Consider the following 22,574-nt stretch of genomic DNA (forward strand, 5'->3'; position numbering starts at 1 on the left):
AATAAAAGAGGGTATCAAACTAAAAGCTCGTGCATATGAAGTCGCCAAGAGTAGTGGGAAACTGGAAGTTTGGATAAACTTTAAAAAGCAATAAAGTACCACTAAGAGAGCAATAAAGAAAGGGAGGCTAGATTATGAAAATAAACTAGCACAAAATATAAAAATGAATAGTAGAAGTTTTTATAACGATATAAACCGGAAAACGGTGGCTGAAGTAAAGTTCCCTAGGAGGATGAGAAGGGGGAATTAATACTGGGTAATGAGAAAATTGCAGAGGCTTTGAATAACTGTTTTGTGTTGGACCTTATGGTGGAGGATACGTCTAACATGCTACGGGAGAGATGTTACGGATGCGATGGGAGGTGAAGACCTCGATTCAATAGCTATCACTAAAGAAATAGTGCTGAACAAACTTGTGGGGCTGAAGATAGATACGTCCCTTGGTTCTGATGGAATGTATCCCAGGGTACTGAAAGAATTGGCAGAAGTTATAGTAGATGCTTTGGTGATGATTTACCAAAATTCTCTGGACTCTGGGTAGGTCCTGGCGGATTGGAAGACGGTGAATTGTTCAAAAAAGGATGTAGGCAAAAGGCAGGTAACTATAGTCCAGTTAGTTTATCATCTGTAATTGGGAAAACGCTTGAAGCTATCAATAAAGAAGAAATAGCAAGGCATTTGGAAAGAAATGGATCCATCAGGCAGACGTAGCATAGATTCAGCAAAGGCAGGTCCTGTTTGACAAACTTACTGGAGTTCTTTGAGGATATAATGAGTGCAGTGGATGGAGGGGAACAGGTGGATGTCATATACTTGGATTTCCAGAAGGCGTTCGATAAGGTGTTGCATAAAAGATTTATCCATAAGATAAGGATGCATTGAGTTGGGGTTGGTGTATTAGCATGGGTTGAGGATTATAAAAAGCAGAGAGTGGGGATACATGGGTGTTACTCTGGTTGGCAATCTGTGGTGATTGTTCATGATATACATGAACAATCTGGAAGAGGGGACCGAGTGTAGTGTATCTAAGTTTGCTGAGGGTATTAAATTGAGTGGAAAAGCAAATTGTGCAGAAGATACGGAGAGTCTGCAGAGAGATATAGATAGGTTAAGTGAGTGGGCAAGGGTCTGGCAGCTGGAGTAGATGCTGGTAAATGCGAGGTCATCCACTTTGGAAGGAAAAATGAAAGAGCAAACTATTATTTAACTGGTAAAAAAATTTGCTACATGCTGCTGGGCAGAGGGACCTGGGAGTGCTTGTGCATGAATCACAAAAGGTTGGTTTGCAGGTGCAAGAGGCTATCAAGAAGGCAAATGGCCTTCATTGCTAGAGGGGTTGAATTTAAAAGTAGGGGTGTTATGCTGCATCTGTACAGGGTACTAATCAGGCCACACCTGGAGTACTGCGTACAGTTCTGGTCTCCTTACTTGAGGAAGGATATACTGGCTTCGGAGACAGTGGAGAGGAGATTCATGAGGTTGATTCCAGAGATGAGGGGTTTAGACTATGAAGAGAGATTGAGTCATCCAGGACTGAACTCACTGGAATTCAGAAGAATGAGAGGAGATCTTATAGAAACATAAAATAATGAAAGGAATAGATAAGATAGGGGCAGGAAAGTCATTTCCACTGGTAGGTGAGACTAGAACTAAGGGACATAACCTCAAGGTTCGGGGGAGTAGATTTATGACCGAGATGAGGAGGAACAGCTTTTCCCAGAGAGTGGTGAATCTGTGGATTTCTGTCTAATAAAGCAGTGGAGGCTACCTCAGTAAATATATTTAAGACAAGATTAAAAAGATTTTTGCATAGTAGGGGTATTAAGGCTTATGGGGGAAAGGAAGGTAGGTAGATAGATAGATAGATACTTTATTCATCCCCATGGGGAAATTCAACATTTTTTCCAATGTCCCATACACTTGTTGTAGCAAAAACTCATTACATACAATACTTAACTCAGTAATAATATGATATGCATCTAAATCACTAACTCAAAAAAAGCATTAATAATAGCTTTAAAAAAGTTCTTAAGTCCTGGCAGTTGAATTGTAAAGCCTAATGGCATTGGGGAGTATTGACCTCTTCATCCTGTCTGAGGAGCATTGCATCGACAGTAACCTGTCACTGAAACTGCTTCTCTGTCTCTGGATGGTGCTATGTAGAGGATGTTCAGGGTTTTCCATAATTGACCGTAGCCTACTCAGCGCCCTTCGCTCAGCTACCGATGTTAAACTCTCCAGTACTTTGCCCACGACAGAGCCCGCCCTCCTTACCAGCTTATTAAGACGTGAGGCGTCCTTCTTCTTAATGCTTCCTCCCCAACACGCCACCACAAAGAAGAGGGCGCTCTCAACAACTGACCTATAGAACATCTTCAGCACCTCACTGCAGACATTGAATGACGCAATGGTAGATGAGTCCATGGTAGATCAGCCATGATCTTATTGAATGGCACAGCGGGCTTGACGGGACAAATGGCCGACTCCTGCTCTTATTTCTTATGCTCTTATGATTCCTAGTGGTGTTTAAACTTCACACATTGCTTCTCCTCACCTTTCCTAGCCCCATTAACAAATCCCTCCACAATTCGCTCCCTTGTGTTTATCCTGCCTCACTTTATTTGAGCAGCCTGTTTATTACATGTCAGAGAGAGGAAGAAAGAGAGAATCATGGGCTTAGAGAAAGGAAGGAGAAAGATTTAGATGAGAAACAAGGAGAAGCAGAGACACAAAGGGCAACACAGTCCAACTGTACAGAGCAATTGCTTCGTACATTATGTACAAATCCTGTCTATATTAAGGAATTCCCATACACGGCTGAAAGATTCCTGTAAATGATAGAAACCTCCGGCATTTATTATGACAGGGCACAGACTGTCCTTCATGTGATATAAAGCACTCCTCCGTAAATTATACATTACTGAGGGTACTGGGAATTTCTACATCTATCATATGCAATACTTGTGCACTTATCATAGAACACTGCTTTACAGGGTAGAAACTCTCCTTTGTAATATATTCTGATGCAAGGTAATGAAGTATTGTTTAACAAGTCTCTGACAGCTGTATGAGTGGTGTTGGAATCTGGCCGCGCCAGAATATTTCCTTCTGGTGCATTTTCCGTTGTCAACAATTCGGCACAAAATACTCAGGCTTTTAAAGTTGTTTGAAGATGCTTGTTTGATGGCAGGATACTTGGCAGTGTGGAGGAGCAGAGGGATCTGGGGGTACGTGTCCACAGATCCCTGAAAGTTGCCTCACAGGTAGATAGGGTAGTTAAGAAAGCTTATGGGGTGTTAGCTTTCATAGGTTGAGGGATAGAGTTTAAGAGTCGTGATGTAATGACGCAGCTCTATAAAACTCTGGTTAGGCCACACTTGGAGTACTGTGTCCAGTTCTGGTTGCCTCACTATAGGAAGGATGTGGAAGCATTGGAAAGGGTACAGAGGAGATTTACCAGGATGCTGCCTGGTTTAGAGAGTATGGATTATAATCAGAGATTAAGGAAGCTAGGGCTTTACTCTTTGGAGAGAAGGAGGATGAGTGGAGACATGGTAGAGGTGTACAAGATATTAAGAGGAATAGACAGAGTGGACAGCCAGCGCCTCTTCCCCAGGGCACCGCTGCTCAGTACAAGAGGACATGGCTTTAAGGTAAGGGGAGGGAAGTTCAAGGGGGATATTAGAGGAAGATTTTTCACTCAGAGAGTGGTTGGTGCATGGAATGCACTGCCTGAGTCAGTGGTGGAGGCAGATACACTAGTGAAATTTAAGAGACTACTAGACAGGTAAATGGAGGAATTTAAGGTGGGGGGTATATGGGAGGCAGGGTTTGAGGGTCGGCATATCATTGTGGGCCGAAGGGCCTGTAATGTGCTGTACTATTCTATGTTATATGTTCTATATTCTGGACTTAGGGTGTATAGTAAAATGTTAACTTCAGCCACCAATCTTTAGAACTGAACATGGGCTGTAGATTAAACTTAAAATGCAGTTTGGGACAATAGGTTCCTGGAGTTTCAAAATGCAAATTAATGTTCATTTTGGTTGTCTGGAGTCTGGGTGTGAAGATGGAGGTGTGAAAATTATATGTAATTCAAAGGAAGCATTGTAGATTCATTGTAAATACAGAATTGTCCTTTGACTTTCAGCATATAAGATGTCATGTAATGTTGGGCCGTGCATGTCTCTTCCTCAGAAAAGGTCTCAATATGAGGCCTGCTGTGTCTCATTTTATTGAATAGAAGACTACTTTGTATCTACCATCTAATGTCTCTCCGTTGACGTTGTTCACATTGCAACAAAGTTAGCCTTGACAAGAATCCTCCAAGAGGATTGCAGCCTTGTCGTAGGGTTTGGAGGCTTGTGTGTGCCTCAGTGACCTGGAGAGATATGTTGGCTGGAGTCAGGGCCTTGTGCTTTGGCTCTTGGTAGGGTCACCCATGCCAAAGAGGTCAAAGGGTAGAGGGCAGACTAAGAGTGGTCCACTGGTTCTCGATGTTCGTGGGTTCAGCTCAGGGCTAACAGCCCTGACTGGTCAAAAAAGCAATTGTTACAGAAACAGCAAAGAAAAATCCTCCTATACAAGCAGAGATGGAGCACCTTCATTGCTGCTCTAAACGCTAGTAGCGTAATGGACAGTTGGAAAATAAGTCAACAAGAAAGGTTGTGCGTTTGGTGATGATTAACCAGAGGAGCAGCTAGAAGACGGCAGCATCCATCACAATGGGCCTTCAGCATCCAGACCAGGCTCTCTTCTCACTACTACCATTGGGTGGTGGGGTGGAGATGCATCCTTACCAAAGGAGGTGTAAGACACTCCTTCCCTCTGCTAGCCTGCAGGTCACCCTTGGGCAAGGTGTAGCAGCTGCTTAGCCCCTGATCAGGGTCACGTGAAGCCATGGGAACAGGTGGTGGATGGTCGTATGAGCAGCCGGTGCAGATCACAAGTCCTGGTTATGAGACCACTGACGCCAGGCGGACAATCTCTGAAGAGTATTGATAATGGCTGGGGTCACCTGTCTTGTAAAGACACTGCCCAGAAGAAGGTCTCCCCCTTCCCTTTCTCCTATTTGCATGCGACGACAGCTACGCCCCCGTACACACCGCCTCGACAGGCGGGCTCAACCAGCTGAGGGTACCTCCCTGAAACAGGGACATGCCTGTCCCAGCACGTGGAGTCAGCTCCGGCGGATTGGGCGGTTGAGATCTGCAGTGAGATCCAATGGCCAGGAGTGTGGTTCTGCAACGCTCTGTGTAGAGTGACAGACATGACAAGGCACAGAAGACGTCACGGTCATCCATCGCAACCAAGGGAGACCCCAGTCTGTGACGCTCGCACGAACCACTGGGCCCGGACTTCTGAAGAGTGGATCTGCCCTAGTTTTCCACTGCAGAAACTCTCCTGCATGCGTTTCCTGTTAATGTTGGACACGATGGACAATCACCAATGTATACTATATGAAACCTTGAGGTTCGTCTCCTTACAGGCAGCCAGAAAACAAAGGAAGCCAATGTAGCCCATTAGAAGAAGAAGAAGACCATCCAAGAAGAGCACCCAATGTACAGGAAAAAAATTGTACAAAAACTAAAAGTAGTCAGATGACACTCAGAACTGAAGTTGATGAAAGTGAGTCCACAGCCACAAAGCCAGTCGTCATTACAACTGATTTAGGAGACTATTAGTTGCAGGCCACAGCCTCGGTTCAACACAGAGATGAGTAAACCTCACGGAGCGGTGAAATGAACACCAGCCCACCCCTTGGCTCGGCATTATGTATTACTTTGACATGCCTTTTCTATCCCCCACTGTAATTTGTAGCCCACATCCTGGCTACTATTCGGAGGCCTGTACGTAACTCCCATCAGATTCTTTAAGTTTCACTTATAGTTTCTCAACTCTAACCTCAAGGATTCTACATCTTCTGATCCTACGTCAGCTCTTTCTAAGGATTTGATTTCATTTTTTTTAACCAACAGAGCTTATCCAGCCACTCTGCCTACCTGCCCATCCTTTCCATATAATGTTATGCTCCCCACTATGATTTTATTTCAGCTGCGACTCAGGGACGCCTACATCGCTGCACCTGTCAATCTCTAACTGCGCTACAAGATTATCTACCTTATTTCATACCCAGCGTGCATTCAAATATAACAGCTTCAGTCCTGGATTCCTCACCATTTTTGGCTACATTTGAAGTCATCCAACCACCTGCGATTTTGCCCCATTATCTGCCTGTGCTTCCTCACAGTCTCACGACAATCTTCACGTCTTAATAAGCTGATAAGGAAGGCGGGCTCTGTCGTGGGCAAAGTACTGGAGAGTTTAACATCGGTAGCTGAGCGAAGGGCGCTGAGTAGGCTACGGTCAATTATGGAAAACCCTGAACATCCTCTACATAGCACCATCCAGAGACAGAGAAGCAGTTTCAGCGACAGGTTACTGTCGATGCAATGCTCCTCAGACAGGATGAAGAGGTCAATACTCCCCAATGCCATTAGGCTTTACAATTCAACTGCCAGGACTTAAGAACTTTTTTTAAAGCTATTATTAATGCTTTTTGAGTTAGTGATTTAGATGCATATCATATTATTACTGAGTTAAGTATTGTATGTAATGAGTTTTTGCTACAACAAGTGTATGGGACATTGGAAAAAATGTTGAATTTCCCCATGGGGATGAATAAAGTATCTATCTATCTATCTATCTATCTATCTATCTACAGTATTGTGTGACAGTCTGAGATATATAGGGTTAGGGTATATAAAAGGTACATGTTTGCCACAGGCCTAAAGAGTGCAGGTGGAGCGGAGAGCGAGTTTGTAAATCAGGTGGGAGCAAACGATGTTGGGAATGGCGAGGATAGAAAACCGAGGGAGGACTGGTGGCAGAGAAGGGGTGGGGGTTGGCGTAGGTGTAGACACACCCAGCCCTGAGACACCAGGCAAGGTCATTTGATTCCAAACAATCGATTTATTGATCATTACAGAATGTCTCTCTGGTGCTTCCCCTCCCTCCCCTCTCCCTTCCCCTTTTCTCCACCGTGATTCCCCTCTCCCTGCCCCCTTCCCACTCTCAGTCCACAATAGAGACCCAGATCAGAATCAGGTTTATCATCTCTCACATGTCATGAAATTTGTTTTTTTTAACGGCTTCCGCACAGAGCAGTACGTAAAATTACTACAGTACTGTGCAAGAGTCTTAGGCACTCTGACTATATATATATATATATATATATATATGCCTAAAACTTCTGCACAGTACTGTTACTCAGACACAGCACAAAAAGTGATTTATCACAAATAAATTAACAAATAATAAAACATATTCCAGACGATTAACACTTAGCACAAAGTGCATTTACGACACAAGTTGAAAAGTAAACAGTGTAATGCTACTGGTGTTTCATACGTGGCGAGGCCTGGGGGTGGCAGGGAGTTCGGTCGTCTCATGGCCTGGGGGTGGGGGAATGAGAAGTGGTTTCTCATTCCAATGGCTCTTGTCCTAATGGTACGGTACTTCCTGCCAGGTGGAAGGGAGTCAAAGAGATTGTTGGACAGATGGTGGGGGGGGGGGTGGGGGTAGTGGTCTTTGACAATGCTAAGGATGGTGCTTACATAGCGCTCCTGATAAGTATCTCAGATGGGTACGGGAGATGCCCCAGTGATCCTCTCAGTAGCCCCCACAGTCCGTTGTAAGGTCTTTTGCGGTCAGAGGCCTTGCAATTTCCACACCACAGGTTGATCTGCTGACCAGGACGCTCCCAGTGGTGCTCATTTAAAAAATGTTCAGAGTAGGGTGGTGAGGAGAGGGGTGTGGGGAGCCATTACTGTCTCATTACAATCTGTGGAGAAATATATCACCGGCAACCCAAAGACCTGATGGCTGGGGTTCATCTCGTCGTCAAAGTGGAGAAGCAGACTTCCAGGGAGTCTGATGGCGGATGGCCTGTCAATCAGATCCTGAATTAGCTTGGCGTTAGTTGATACATCTATCTCACCGAAATATAAAGTAATTGTTGGGAGGGATCGACTGAGTAAATATTGGGGAGAATATTTCCCCTGTATGAGAAGTTGTGAATTTAGATACACAGATATACATAAATACACAGAAAACCTACAGCACAATACAGGCCCTTCGGTCCACAATGCTGTGCCGAACATGTACTTAGAAATTACCTAAGGTAATAGCCCTCTATTTCTCTAAGCTCTGTGTACCTATTTAGGAGTCTCTTAAAAGACCCAATCTTCTCTGCCTCCACCACCATCGCCAGCAGCCCATTCCATGCACTCACCACTCTCTGCGTAAAAAACTTACCCCTGACATCAAGTCAAGTCAAGTCAAGCCACTTTTATTGTCATTTTGACCATAACTGCTGGTACAGTACACTGTAAAAATGAGACAACGTTTTTCGGGACCATGGTGTTACATGACACAGTACAAAAACTAGACTGAACTACGTAAAAAAGCAACACAGACTACAGACCTACACAGGACTGCGTAAAGTGCACAAAAACAGTGCAGGCATTACAGTAAATAATAAACAGGACAATAGGGCAAGGTGTTCAGTCCAGGCTCTGGGTATTGAGGAGTCTGATAGCTTGGGACATCTCCTCTACTTCCAGGCACCTTATAACTGTGCCCTCTCGTGTTAGCCATTATAATCTCAAAACGAAGCACAGATCCTTTAGGACTGAAGTAGGGGAGAGTATAATTACTCAAAGAGATGTGAATCTTTCGAACAAGAGTTGTTGAACCTTAAACACTGAGGTGCATCCAATAGAATTCTGGATGTCAGTGGAAATCGAGAGAAATGCATTGTGCAGAAACAGGTTAAGATGGTGCAACAGCTTTGACGTGTTGAGTGATAGAAATGGCTTGAGATGTTGAGAGTACTTTGAAGGTTGGTCATGGATAGAATCTTTTCCTGCCTAAGCTGGAACCACTGCAATTTGCCCATCACTACAATGGGTCTATACTGAATGCAGTCTCACTGGCTGATACAGAAGAGCATACCAGAAGTTATATAAAGAGTAAAAGAGAGATGAGAGTGGATATTGGACCCGCTGAAAACTGATGTTGGTGCAGTAGTAACGGGGGACAAAGAAATGACAGATGAACTTAATAAGTAGTTTTATTCAGTTTTCACTGTAGAAGGTACCAGCAGCGTCAGAAATGTGAGAGTATCAGGGGGCAGAAGTGAGCGTCATTGCTATTATGAAGCAGAAGGTGCTTGGGAAGCTGGAAAGACTGAAGGTAGATAAGTGAATTTAGAATATATTTAAATCTTACATCCATCCCACAACGTGAGAGTAAAAATCTTTGTGTTTGACTCCGTTGCAATGTTACAGACATGTGAATTTAAAAGTCTAGTGGCTTGTAGAAGGAAGCTGTCCTGTAGCCTGTTGGTCCCGGCTTTAATGCTGCGGTACCGTTTGCCAGAGGGAAGCAGCTGTAACAGTTTCTGGTTGGGGTGATCTTCCAGGCCTTCTCTCTGCCCCTGCTGCTGTAAATGTCCTCAGCGGAGGGAAGTTCACATCCACAGGTGCGCTGGGCTGTCCGTACCTCTCTCCGCAGTGCCCAGCCAGTCACCTGGACCAGGTGGACTACACGCCAGTGTTCTGGAAGAGGTGGCGGAAGAGATTGTGGAGGCATTACTAAAGATCTTGCAAGAATCACTATATTCTGGAATTGTTCCAGAGGACTGGAAAATTGTAAATCCAATTCCACTCTTAAGGAGGGCGGGAGGCAGAAGAAAGGAAATTATAGGCCAGTTAGCCTGACTTCAGTGGTTGGAAAGATGCTGGAGTCCATTACAAAGGATGAGGTTTTGGTGTACTTGGAGGCATATGATACAATAGGCGAAAGTCAGCATGGTTTTCTAAAGGAAACATCTTGCCTGACAAATCTCTGGGAATTCTTTGAGGAAATAACAGGCAGGAGAGACAAAGGAGGGTCAGTGAATGTGACTTACTTGGATTTTCAGAAGGCCTTTAACAAGGTGCCACACATGAGGCTGCTTAACAAGATAAGAGGCCATGGTAAGACTGGAAAGGATTGGCTCACTGGCAGGAGGCAAAGAGAGGGATTAAAGGGGACCTTTTCTGGCTGGCTGACGGTGACTAGTGGTGTTCCACAGGGGTCGGTGTTGTGACCGCTTTTTCTCACGTTATACATATGTCAGCGATGTGGAGGAAGAAATTAATGGCTTTGTGGCCAAGACTGTGGATGATACGAAGATAGGTGGAGGGGCAGATAGTGCTGAGGAAGCAGGGTATCGGCAGAAGGAGTTAGAAGTTTTGGGGGAATGGGCGAAGAAGAGGCAGATGGAAAATAGTGTAGGGAAGTGTACTTTGGCGGAAGGAATAATGGTGTAGACTATTTTCTAAATCAGAGGTGCAAAGGGACTTGGGAGTCCTTGTGCAGGATTCCCTGAAGGTTAACCTGCAGATTGAGTCAGTGGTAAGGAAAGCAACAGCAACGTTAGCTTTCATTTCGCGAGGAGTAGAATATAAGAATAAAGATCTAATGGGGAGGCTTTATAAAGCTTTGGCCAGTCTGAACTTGGAGTACTGTGAGCAGTTTTGGGCCCCTCATCCAAGAAAAAACGTGCTAACATTCGAGACGATCCAGAGGAGGTGCATGGGAATGATCCCAGGAATGAAAGGGTTTTCACGTGAGGAGTGTTTGATGGCTCTGGGTCTGTACTCACTGCAGTTTAGAAGAATGAGAGGGGATCTCAATTGAAAGCAATCGAAATATTGTAAGGCCTAGGTAGAATGGACGTGGAGAAGAAATTTCCTATAGTGGGGGAGACTAGAGCCAGAGGCCACAGTGTCAGAATTGAGGGACGCCCATTTGGAACAGCGATGAGGAAAATTTCTTTACCCAGAGGGTGGTGAATCTGTGGTATTTGTTGCTACAGACTGCTGTGCAGGCCAAATCATTGGGTATATTGAAGGCGGAGGCTGCCATGTTCTTGAATAATCAGAGTGTCAAAAGTTACAGGGAGAAGGCAAGAGAATACGGTTGAGAGTGATAATAAATCTTTGCCGTAATTGATTTACTTATTCTGTAAGTTATTTATTTATTTACTTTTTCTTCTTCTATATTATGTATGGTATTGAACTGCTGTTGCTAAGTTAACACATTTCATGACACACGCCGTTGATAATAAACCTGATTCTGAAATCTGTCATGACGGAATGGCGGAACAGGCTCGATGGGCCGAATGGCCTAATTCTGTTCTTATGTGTTATGATCTAACAGAGAAGATCCTTCACTGAGCCTCATGCTCCAGACCTATCGGCGTACTATATCTTTAAATATTGATAGTAAGGCATTGATCGTGTGGATAGTCAGAGGCTTTTTCTCAGGGCTGAAATGGTTGCCACAAGAGGACACAGGTTTAAGGTGCCGGGGAGTAGATACAGAGGAAAATGTCCGGGGTAAGTTTTTTACTCAGAGAGTGGTGAGTGCGTGGAATGGGCTGCCGTCAACGGTGGTGGAGGCGGATACGATAGGGTCTTTTAAGAGACTTTTGGATAGGTACGTGGAGCTCAGAAAAATAGAGGGCTACAGGTAAGCCTAGTAAATGCTAAGGTATGGACATGTTTGGCACAAATTTGTGGGCTGAAGGGCCTGTATTGTGCTGTAGGTTTTCTATGTTTCTATATACGAGGGGTGATTGATAAGTTTGTGGCCTAAGGTAGAAGGAGTCAATTTTAGAAAACCTAGCACATTTATTTTTCAACATAGTTCCCTCCTACATTTACACACTTAGTCCAGCGGTCGTGGAGCATACGGATCTTGGACCTCCAGAAAGAGTCCACAGTAGGGGTGATTGATAAGTTCGTGGCCTAAGGTAGAAGGAGATGAGTTATACAGCTCTCGTTACATGCACATGTAGTTCAGCTCTTTGAGTGATTATGCAGAAAGTTTGAAGTTAATAACTCATCAGGATGATTGATAAGTTTGTGACCTAAGGTAGAAGGAGATGAGTTATTAACTTCAAACTTTGCCACAAAGCCATCAATACTATTATCCAAATCATTGACAAACAATGTGAAAAGTAGCCGTCCCAATACTGACCCCTGAGAAACACCACTGGTCACTGGCAGCCAACCAGAAAAGGTCCCTTTTATTCCCAGTCATTGCCTCCTGCCTGCCAGCTATTCCTCTATCCATGGCCGAATTTTTCCTGTAACTCCAGAGGATTTTATCTTGTTCAGCAGCCTCATGTGTGGCATCATATCAAACGGCTTCTGAAAATCCAAGTAAATGCCTCTCCTTTGACCACCCTGTGTGTTACTTCCTCAAAGAACAGGTTTGTCAGGCGAGCTTTCCCATTACAGAAACCATGCTGCCTTTGTCCTACTTTATCATCAGTCTCCAAGTACCTCGAAGGTAGAGAAAGTGGAAGGTGGAGAAGGTGAAGGAGTTCTTCCTCATCTCAGTTCTGAAAGGACGCCCTTCTATTCTGAGGCTCTGTCCTCTGGTCTTTAGACTCTTCCCACCACAGACTCCTGTAAGCTCCTCTGAAGCACCACACCAACATCATTTCTGATCTCTAGCTCAAAGTGTAACAATGATCAAACCTGACAAGCAAGATCCTATCTCATCCATCTAACAAGCTGCACCCAACAAAAACGGTTGGCCACGGTGCAATATTTCAGCTCCTAATTCTGTCTTTCTGATTGCACTGAACTGAACTGAAATAATGCAAAATCAATTTATTCTTACATGCTTAACATTGCACATATTTTCTCGATTATTTAAGAACTTAGATTTTTTTTTAAAGGCACTTGAAGGCAATGGAAAACAAATAGCTCTTGAACTTGAGTTGTGTTCCAGATTCGCTGGGTTTTATAATGAAAAATAATTACCGGTTTGGGATTTAATTTTCCAATGGAAAGAGACAGTGCAATAAAGAAACGTTTTTCAGTTGTTCCGTTGTAGGTTTGGCGTGGGAATGTTTTGAGTAGGTCTTTATTTAAAGGTGCATCAATTATTCCAATACAACAGAATTCTTTTACAAACATACTTTCTAAGATCTGACTCAGTAATTACAAAGGAGCTGTAGCCAAATATAGGATATTTTATTAGAAGCGCTTATATTCAAAGTCAAATTCAAGTTTATTATCATTCAACCGGTCTAACGAAATAGAGTTCCTCTGGAGCCAAGCTGCAAAACGCACACAGCACATTCAAAATAGGGAGCAAAAAAATATAGTCACGCAAAAAAAAACACACACACAGACACGCACAGACACACACACCCACACACACCCACACACACACACACGCTTACACAGGGAGGAAAATCTCACGCCTTGTGCAGGAAATTGATCTATTTCTGAAGGACTGGGTCTGAATCATCACAGACTGTCTTAGGTCAATCATCAGATTGTGTTTATTAACCTCCGGACAAATAGAAAGCTGTAGCAGTTAAGCAGAATGAAGATGGCAGGTCACAGGTCATTGAAATCTCTAGCACGTTCAAAGACAAATGCCTGAAGTCTCTCTCTCTTCGCCTCTCTCTCATTATCTCTTTTTCATTCTCTCTCTCTCCCATTTCCTCTCTTTCTCCCCCTCTCCCTCTCTTCCTCTCCCTCTCTCCCACTCTCTCTTCCCTCTCTCTTTCTCCCCCTCCCCTCTCTCTTTCTCCCCCTCCCCCTCACCTCTCCCTCTCCCTCACCCTTAACCCCTCCCTTTCTTCTCTCCCCCTCTCTCTCTCCTCTCTTTAAACCCTTCCCCACACCTCTTGTAAACCAGCCAGAAGAGATCCCAAGGCTCCAGAAATCTGAAACCCTGCCTCCTGCACCAATTCCTCAGCCATGTATTTACCTGCCAAATCATCCTATTCTTACCCCCAGTGCCACGGGTCACGGGCAGAAATCTAGAGAATATTACCCCGGAGCACCTGCTCTCAACTTTCTCCTGACTCCATATATTTCTTCTACCTTTTCCTACCTTTGTCGTTGGTACCAATATGTACCATGACTTCCGGCTGTTCGTCCCTTCTCCCTTTAGAATGTCATGATGCCTTGCATGAAACCACTTCCATTTTGAGCTGCTGTTGGGAGAATAAGCCAAACTGTGTTGCAGCAGAAAAAAATGGGGTATATGTAAAACTTTGTTAGGAACACCAGTTCTGTGAGCAAAAACATCTTGTTAATGAGAGACGTCAGAGGAGAATGGGCATAAGAACATAAGAAACAGAAGCAGGAGTCGGCCATCTGGCCTGTCGAGCCTGCTCCGCCATTCAATAAGATCATGGCCGATCTCCACCTACCTGCCTTTTCCCCATAACCCTTAAATCCCCTGGACAAACTGGTTTCTGACAGGAAGGTGGCAGTAACCCAAATAATCAATCATTAGAACAGTGGTTTGTAGAAGCGCATCTCTGAATGCACAACATGTCGAGCAGAATCAGAATCTGGTTTAAGATCACCGGTATATATCAATGGAGTTTGATTTTTTTTTTGCGACAGCAGTATACAACGTAATACATAATTTCTAATTCACAGCATTAATTTTGAGATGACTAGAATATAAAAACAAGGATAGTTAGAAACATAGAAAACCTACAGCACAATAGATGCCCTTTGGCCCTCAAAATTGTGCTGAACATGTCCATACCTTAGAAATTACTAGGCTTACCTATAGCCCTCTATTTTACTAAGCTCCATGTACCTATCTAAACACCTCTTAAAAGACCCTATCGTATCTGCCTCCACTACCGTTGCCGGCAGCACATTCCATGCACACACCACTCTCTGAGTAAAAAACTTACCCCTGACATCTTCTCTGTACATCTCACTTATGTTGAGGCTTTATAAAGCACTGGTGAGGCCTCACGCAGAATTGTGAGCAGTTTTGGTCTCCTTCTCTAAGAAAGGATGTGCTGACATTGGACAGGGTTCAAAAGAGGCTCACGAAAATGATTCCGGGTTTGCATTATGAAGAGCCATTTGATGACGCTGGACTTCTACTCTCTGGAATTCAGAAGAATGAGGAGTGACCTCATCGATAGTTATCGAATGTTGAAAGGCCTTGTTAGAGTGGATATGGAGAGGATGTTTCCTATGGTGGGAGAGTCTAAGACCAGAGGACACAGCCTCAGAATAGAGGGACACCCTTTATGAATGGAGATGAGGAGGAATTTCATTGGCCTGAGAGTGGTGAATTTGTGGAATTCATTGCCACAGGTGGCTGTGGGAGGAGAAGTCATTTGGGTATATTTAAGGCAGAGGTTGATAGATTCTTGATTGGTCAGGGCCTGAAGGAATACAGAGAGAAGGCAGGAGGTTGGGGCCGAGAGGGAAATTGATCAGCCATTTGATGAAATGGTGGAGTAGACTTGATGGGCCAAATGGCCTAATTATGTTCCTATATCCTATGGTCTTGTGGTCTTATAATAATTAAGAAAAAACTTTGAAGTGGATGGGCTACAGCAGTAAAAGGCCATGAACATACACTGAATGGCCAGTTTATTAGGTACAGGATGTACCTAATAAAGTGGCCAGTGAGTGCAGAGGAGGAAAAGGCACAGCTGGCAGAGGAGTTAACATCCAGATAAATGGAATGGGTAACATACCATTTCAGCATTATGCCCATGAGTCAATGGAAAGAAACAGGAAGGCTGAATGCCAATAAATGAATCATTGAAATAAAAAGAATTATAATGTTGTACACACCCTATGGAGTGTAGACAAAGCCAACTAAAGTCATGGGAGTACCAAAACTCAAGAAAGCTAAGAATCTTTTCTGGAAGTATACTCGAAACTTTGAGATATTTTATGTATTTAATCTCGCAATGTGACAAAATGGAACCTGTATAATCCCAGGGTGCTTTGCTATAAGCTAAGTGTGTCCGTGGCAGGAGGCCTGCAATGGCCTGATCATTATTCATTGCGTAACTAAGGAAAGCTTGATGCACTGTCTGGCCTTGAGCACTGCAGCTGCTAAGTGGAGGTCAACGAACAGCCGAAGAATAGGCTGAAAACTTCTGTAAAAAAAAAAATTACTTTATAAGCTGTAAATCAGGAGCCACCTGCTATCCACTGAGGAGTAGAGGTGCTTCTCCTTTCAAGCAATAAACATGTTTTTAAACAGATCCACCCTGTGCTTTTTTTTTTCTTTTTCTTTGTTGTAAGACCCAAGGAAAGGAACATGACACTTTATAGGGTCAATACATTAGTTTGCCGAGGATCATCACCTTTTTCATGGAGGAGAGGTTTTTGAGATATTTTATGATTTTTGAGTGCCTGAGATCCCAAGAGAGATGTCACCTAGAGTTTAGCCATCTGGTGCTTATCTCCTTGTGGTGTCACTCATGGTGGTAATGTCAAGGGGGAGATTGCAGGCAAAGAGTGATCCAACCAAAAGCTCAACCTCAATGGAGGAGCTGCTGGAAGATGATGACACATCACAACGGCTATGAAGGCATAGAATGACCCCAAGTCACCTTGCATTCCGTGCCACTGGACTCCGGTCCCAATTTGTCAAGGACGATGAGATGGCTGCCCATGTATCAGCTTCCCCACATTAAATAAAATCACACATGGGCATTCTCCATTGAGGTAATCCTCCCTACCAGAATATGTAGATCTCAGAATCGTCCCCTCAGCCACTTGAGGACCCACCAAGAGCCAACCTCTTAGGAGAACATCACACTTGACTCGAGTGAGCATACTACTACAACAGTTACTTCTTGGTTCATATGTTCAAACTTTGGTGAAACTTTGAAAGAAGCTGAATTGCAATAGCCACAAATCCAGAAAACAATCTTCAACGAATGGTGAACCGGCCACACTACATGAAGGTTGGGGCTGAAAAGCTGCCACTTTATAGTCCGGAGGAGGTTCGTGAGAATGATCCCGGGAGTGAAAAGATTAATGTACGAGGAGCTTTCAGTGGCTCTAGGGCTTTACTCACTGGAGTTTATAAGAAGGTGGGAGAGCTCTCTCTGAAACCTTTTGAACATTGAAAGGCCTGGATAGAGTGGAACTCCACCATGGATGGTCCCAAGCCCGGCCGCGAAAGGAGGGGTGCACGGGGCTAAGCAACCTCATCTCGTAAAGAACCTGTACTACAGAAACAGCAACAGAACCTCCAAATGCCTCACCCCTGGGAGAGGAAGGATCTTCAAAGATGGGGACAACCTGAAGAATCGACCCAGGACAGAGGACTCTGGCGAGCTGCTCTCGGAAGCCAATGCTCTAGTGGGGGTGATGGCTTAAGTAAAAAAAGTAGATCGAGAGAACATAGACAGGATGTTTCTTATAGTTGGGGAGTCTAGGACCAGAGGACATAGCATCAGAGTAGAAGGATGTCCTTTCAGACAAATTGTTCCAACCTACTTTATGCCATGGACCAATACTATTAAGTACGGTGTCCATGGACCCCAGGTTGGAAAACCCTGCCTTAGACAGAGATGAGGAGGAATTCCTTTAATGAGACGCTGGTGGATCTGTCAAATACATTGCCACAGAAGTCTGTGGAGACCAAGTCATTGGGTATATTTAATACAGAAGTTGATAGGTTCTTCATTCATAAATGAGTCTAAGCTTATGGAGAGAAGATAGGAGAATGCAGTTGAGAGGGATAATACATCTGCTATGATTGAATGGCAGAGGAGACTTGAAGGGCTGAATGGTCTAATTCTGCTCTTAAAATGTTACATGGTCTTATGGTCTTCTTTTAAAAGTTGATGCTTCAATAAGAGGCATGAGATAATGTTGCAGCCCTGGTTAGACTGAACTTGGGGAATTGTGTTCAATTCTGATTCCCTCATTAAAGGAAGGATGTGGAAGCTTCAGAGAGGGTGCAGAGGGTGTCTTACAAGTTGAGTGAGCCAGGGCTTTTCTCTTTGGATGAGAAAAGTGGTTAGATGTGTACAAGATGATAAGACCTCCAAGTGGACCACAACCTTGTCGTTGGGTTTGGAGGTTTGCATACCTTAATGACCTGGAGAGCTATGTTGGCCGGAGTCAGGGCTACATCCTTTGGCTCTTGGTAGGGTCACCCATGACAAACAGGTCAAAGGGTAAGAGTGGTCAACAGGTCCTCCAGGCTCAGGGGTTCAGCTCAGGGATAGCAACCCTGACTGGTCAAACAAAATTGTTATGGAAGCAGCAATGAAGAATCCTTCTACTGTACATCTGATTGCTACTGTATTCCAGATTCTCCATGTAGGAACTTGGATGACTGACAGCAGTGACAACTGAAATGCAGCTACTGACATGATGAAGGAAGCCCTGAGCACCACCAGAGATGGAAGACCTTCATTATTGCCCTGAACGCCAGTGGCGTAGTAGGCAGTAAGTAAGATGATGAGAGGTATTGATTGAGTGGATAGCCAGAGGCTTTCTCCCAGGGCGGAAATGGCTAATATGCGGGGGGGGGGGGGCATAATTTTAAGGTGATTGGAGGAAAGTACAGGGAGGATGTCAGAGGAAGTTTTTCACACAGGGAGTTGCATGTGCGGAACACCCTTTTGCGGTGATGGTAGAGGCAGATACATAAGGGGCATTTAAGAAACTCTTAGATAGGCACATGGGTGATCGGAAAATTGAGAGCTATGTAGGAGGGACAGGCTGGACTGATTTTAGATTAGATTAAAAATTAGTCACAACATCTTGGGCTGAAAGATCTGTGGTGAGCCGTGAAATGTCTGGTAGAGGTTCTGGTACAAGGTGACATGGCAATAACATTTACATCTAAAGTAGAAACAGAATCTGATGAGGTAGAGAACTACACCGGACAACAAATATTTTTTGAAAGTGTTGCTTCCTCAGCATTTTTTTTGTTTATGACAGGCTGCTTGAAACTGAGCACAAACATAATTTTAGACTGCTTGTAACACATAGGAATTTGGAGAAACAAGAAATAGACTTTTATTGAATATTAAGTGTTTAATTGCATAATGATGCTGATGCTTTGCAATAGTTCAACTAAGCTAAAAGTATTTTGTTGACGGTTTGCATTTGGACTCGGTGTCTGAGGCTTCTTGTTAAAGTGTTCAACAAGAATCAGCCAGCATTGATGGATTCCAGTTGCCCTGATACCATTTGTCCATGACCGCAATGTCCTGGTGAAACCTTTCACCATGCTCGTCACTGATAGCGCCAAGATTTGCAGGGGAGAAGTCTAAATGGAAATGCAGAAAATGAATCTTTAGTGACATGTTGCACTTCATGGTTTTGTATGCTTGAAGCATGTTGTCAACCAGTGGTTTGGTGCTCTGCAGTTGCCAAGGAAATTTTCAACAACACCCTTGAATGCCTTCCATGCGATTTTCTCCCGTCCCACTAGAAGTTCTTCGAATTGCCTGATATTGATGACCCAGTTGTTTTGTGGACCAACAAAAATGCCTACCTTAAACTTGACATCAGTTATTCTGACTTGAATTATGAATTGAATTAAAAAAATATAGGTAACTAAAACACAGTAAATTACCCCAACAGACTTACAGGTGAAGTGTCGCCTCACATGGAAGTCTACCTACCATCCCTCCAGCCTCCGCGTCCAGCACTGGAACAAGCGGAATCTCCTACTGGCTACCCATTTTCATTCCACTTCCCATTCCCATTCCAATATGTCCTTCCATGGCCTCCCCCACTGTTGTGATGAGGCCACACTTAGGTTGGAGGAACACTTTATGGTCTGTTTGTGTGGCCTCCAACCTGATGGCATGAACATTGATTTCTCAACCTTCAAGTAATGCCCCCCAACATCCCTCCTTCAACATTTCCCATCCCCTCTTCCCTCTCTCAACTTATCTCCTTGCCTTTTTATTGCCTCCCTCTGGTGCTCCCCTCCCATTTCCTTTGTTCCATGGCCTTCTGTCTCTTTCACTAATCAACTTCCCAGCTCTTTACTTCATCCCTCTCTCCAGGTTTCCCCTATAATTTTGTGTTTCTCTCCCACCCCCCCCCCCCTTAAACCTACTCCTCAGCACTTTTTCTCCAGTCCCGCCGAAGGACTTCGGCCCGAAATGCTGACTGCACTTCTTTTCCATAGATACTGCCAGGCCTGCTGAGTTCCTCCTGAATTTTGTGAGTGCTGGTCCTACAGTGGAGATGCATTGGGGATGTCAGTGCTTTGGAGAACAATGATGAAGGAACAGGGATACATTTGAAAATTCAAAATTGCTTATTGCCATACATCAGCCTCCAGTCAGCCAATCTTCTATCCATATTCCTGTAATGCCCTGCGCTCTTATCTTGTTTAGCAACCTCATCTTGTTTAGGAGGAGGAAGTGCTATGTTTGATAAAGAACATTAAGGTAGATAAGTCTTCAGGCCGTATGTTCTAAATTAAAGATTCCAGTAATTTAGACCCTAAAATAATTCCACATGATAGTGTTGGGAGGGAACGCTGGCTGTCTTGCCCAACATCTGCAGGTGGGACCAATTTGTTTGGTGATACAGTGAGTGAATTTAGCAGATTTCCACCACTCTAATTTCAGATTCCATTATTCCCTCACCAGGATCTTCTGGTGAGCTGGGGTGGGGAGCTCAGGGTGGGATGAGGGAAGGTGGTCATGGAGAAAAGAAGGGGAGATCATTCCCGTCAGTTGACGGGGACAAGTTATGAGTCTGTTGGCCAGCTTCATGAGCATTGAGAGCCAACTGAGGATTTGTCAATGACATCTTAATCACTGGTCTTTCATTCACAAATTCCTTAACTGGTAAAGAAACTAGATGGTGAGATGAAAGCATGGATCAAGGATAGATCTTGGCATGAAGTTAGAGATTTTACAAATGTTTATAATCCCAAGATTATATTTTCTTGACTTTTTGACAGAAGTTGAGAGTGTGTGCTTGAAGAGTCCTTTAACTGATTAGAGCACATAAAGCATCCTACTCTCTTTTATGCCAGAAATAAAGATTGTAGATTGGCTTGTCAAAGGCAGGCTTGGATTCCAATAATAATAGTATCAAGTTTCAAAAATTGATTAGTGGCCAGTATTAGGACAGTTCTTCTTTCTTCTTAATAACTAATGGACATTGGAACAAATTTTAAATGAAAACTATGTCACACAATAGGAGGTATCTCAGCTCTTAATGTCTTGGTGGGCTTAATACAGAATTGATAAGCACTTACCGATAGTGGCCATTTGGTTCTCTTCAACCTGATGGGATGAATATTGATTTCTCCTTCCTATAAACAAATTCCACCCCCTTCCTTTTGCTTCTTCTCCCCTACCCTTTACTTTCCCCTGTGTCCTCCTTCTTCCCTTTCTCCTATGGTCCATTTCCCTCTTTTCTCAGATTCCTTCTTCTCTAGCCCTGGACCTTTCCCACCCTCCTGTCTTCACCTCTCATCTTCCAGCTAGCCTCTTTCCCCTCCCACCACCTTTTTATTCTGGCATCTTCCCCCATCCTTTCCAGTCCTGAAGAAAGGTCTTGGCCCAAAATGTCGACTGTTTATTTCATTTCCATAGATGCTGCCTGACCTGCTGAGTGCCTCAATCATTTTGCTTTGTATTTCCAGCACCTGTAGACTTCCTTGTGTATATCATTTGATAAGGTGTTTGTGTTGTATATATCGTCTATTGTGTATATAGGTGAGATGCATTCCATATTGAGTTGGAATTTATAGCTAAGCAGCGAGGAGTGTTGCATATTTAATATTTCACTAATATTGGAGTAATATTCTAAATATATTGTTTGATTAAGCATCATTTGTTGATTGCATAATGCATGGTAGGTTATCTGTAAAAGTACGTAAATGGCATATGTCATCACACCACCACGTCATATGCGTACGTTTCACTTGAAGTACAAACTAAGACGCACTCTCCTGGACTCCCATATTTTTCTTGCAATTAGTTTTTAAGTTGTAGGGTTACCAAACATAACAGTCTGTGTTCAAATCCCTTACTTTCAGGATCAATCACCATTCACATTATAAGATTCAAGATTGTTTCATGTCATTTCCCATTTCCAGTACACAAGTGTAAAAGAGAATTAAATAATTGTTACTTTGGCTTCAATGCTGCACAAAAAAACTTAACAAGATAAAGAACACAATAAATATAAATACATAAGATAGCTTATATACATAGTTTGATTGTATGTCCATAAAGTGACACAAGGCACTGGAGCTTCCGTACATAAGGTGACCGACAGGAAATGATAAAGTAGTGGTGGTTGGGGGTGTGGAGAGGTGAGTTCATGGGTGGAAGTGTTGATCAGCCTTATTGCTTGATGAAAGTAACTGGTTTTGAGTCTGGTGGTGCTGGCTTGGATGCTACATAGCCTCCTCCCTGCAGAGAGTGGGACAAACAGACCATGACCAGAGTGGGTGGGATCCTTCATGATGTTGCAGTCTCTCAGAATTAGGTTTATTATCACCAGCACGTGACATGAAATCTGTTAAATTAGCAGCAGTTCAATGCAAAATTATAATTTAGCAGAGAGAGAGAGAAAAAAAAATAAAACAAAAATAAATAAACAAGTAAATCAGTTACGTATATTGAATACATTATAAAAATGTGCAAAAAGAGAAAAACTGTGTATTAGGAGGTCCTTTAATGGACGCTGCCTTTGTGAGACACCGTTCCC

At 43.6% G+C, this 22,574-nt stretch overlaps 1 protein-coding gene across 1 annotated transcript in view; it reads right to left on the minus strand.

Annotated features, from left to right (window-relative positions):
* Positions 1–18,921: 18,921 nt before the first annotated feature.
* Positions 18,922–22,574, minus strand: part of ptgir (prostaglandin I2 receptor) — a 167,644-nt gene continuing 163,991 nt past the window's right edge. The window contains exon 3 of the mRNA XM_073029326.1: positions 18,922–19,152. Within this exon, the coding sequence (XP_072885427.1) occupies positions 19,025–19,152 (128 nt within the window). The 3' untranslated portion in view covers positions 18,922–19,024. The remainder of the gene's footprint in view (positions 19,153–22,574) is intronic.

The sequence above is a fragment of the Hemitrygon akajei genome, chromosome 25 (assembly GCF_048418815.1).
Source record: "Hemitrygon akajei chromosome 25, sHemAka1.3, whole genome shotgun sequence".
NCBI classification, from domain to species: Eukaryota; Metazoa; Chordata; class Chondrichthyes; order Myliobatiformes; family Dasyatidae; genus Hemitrygon; species Hemitrygon akajei.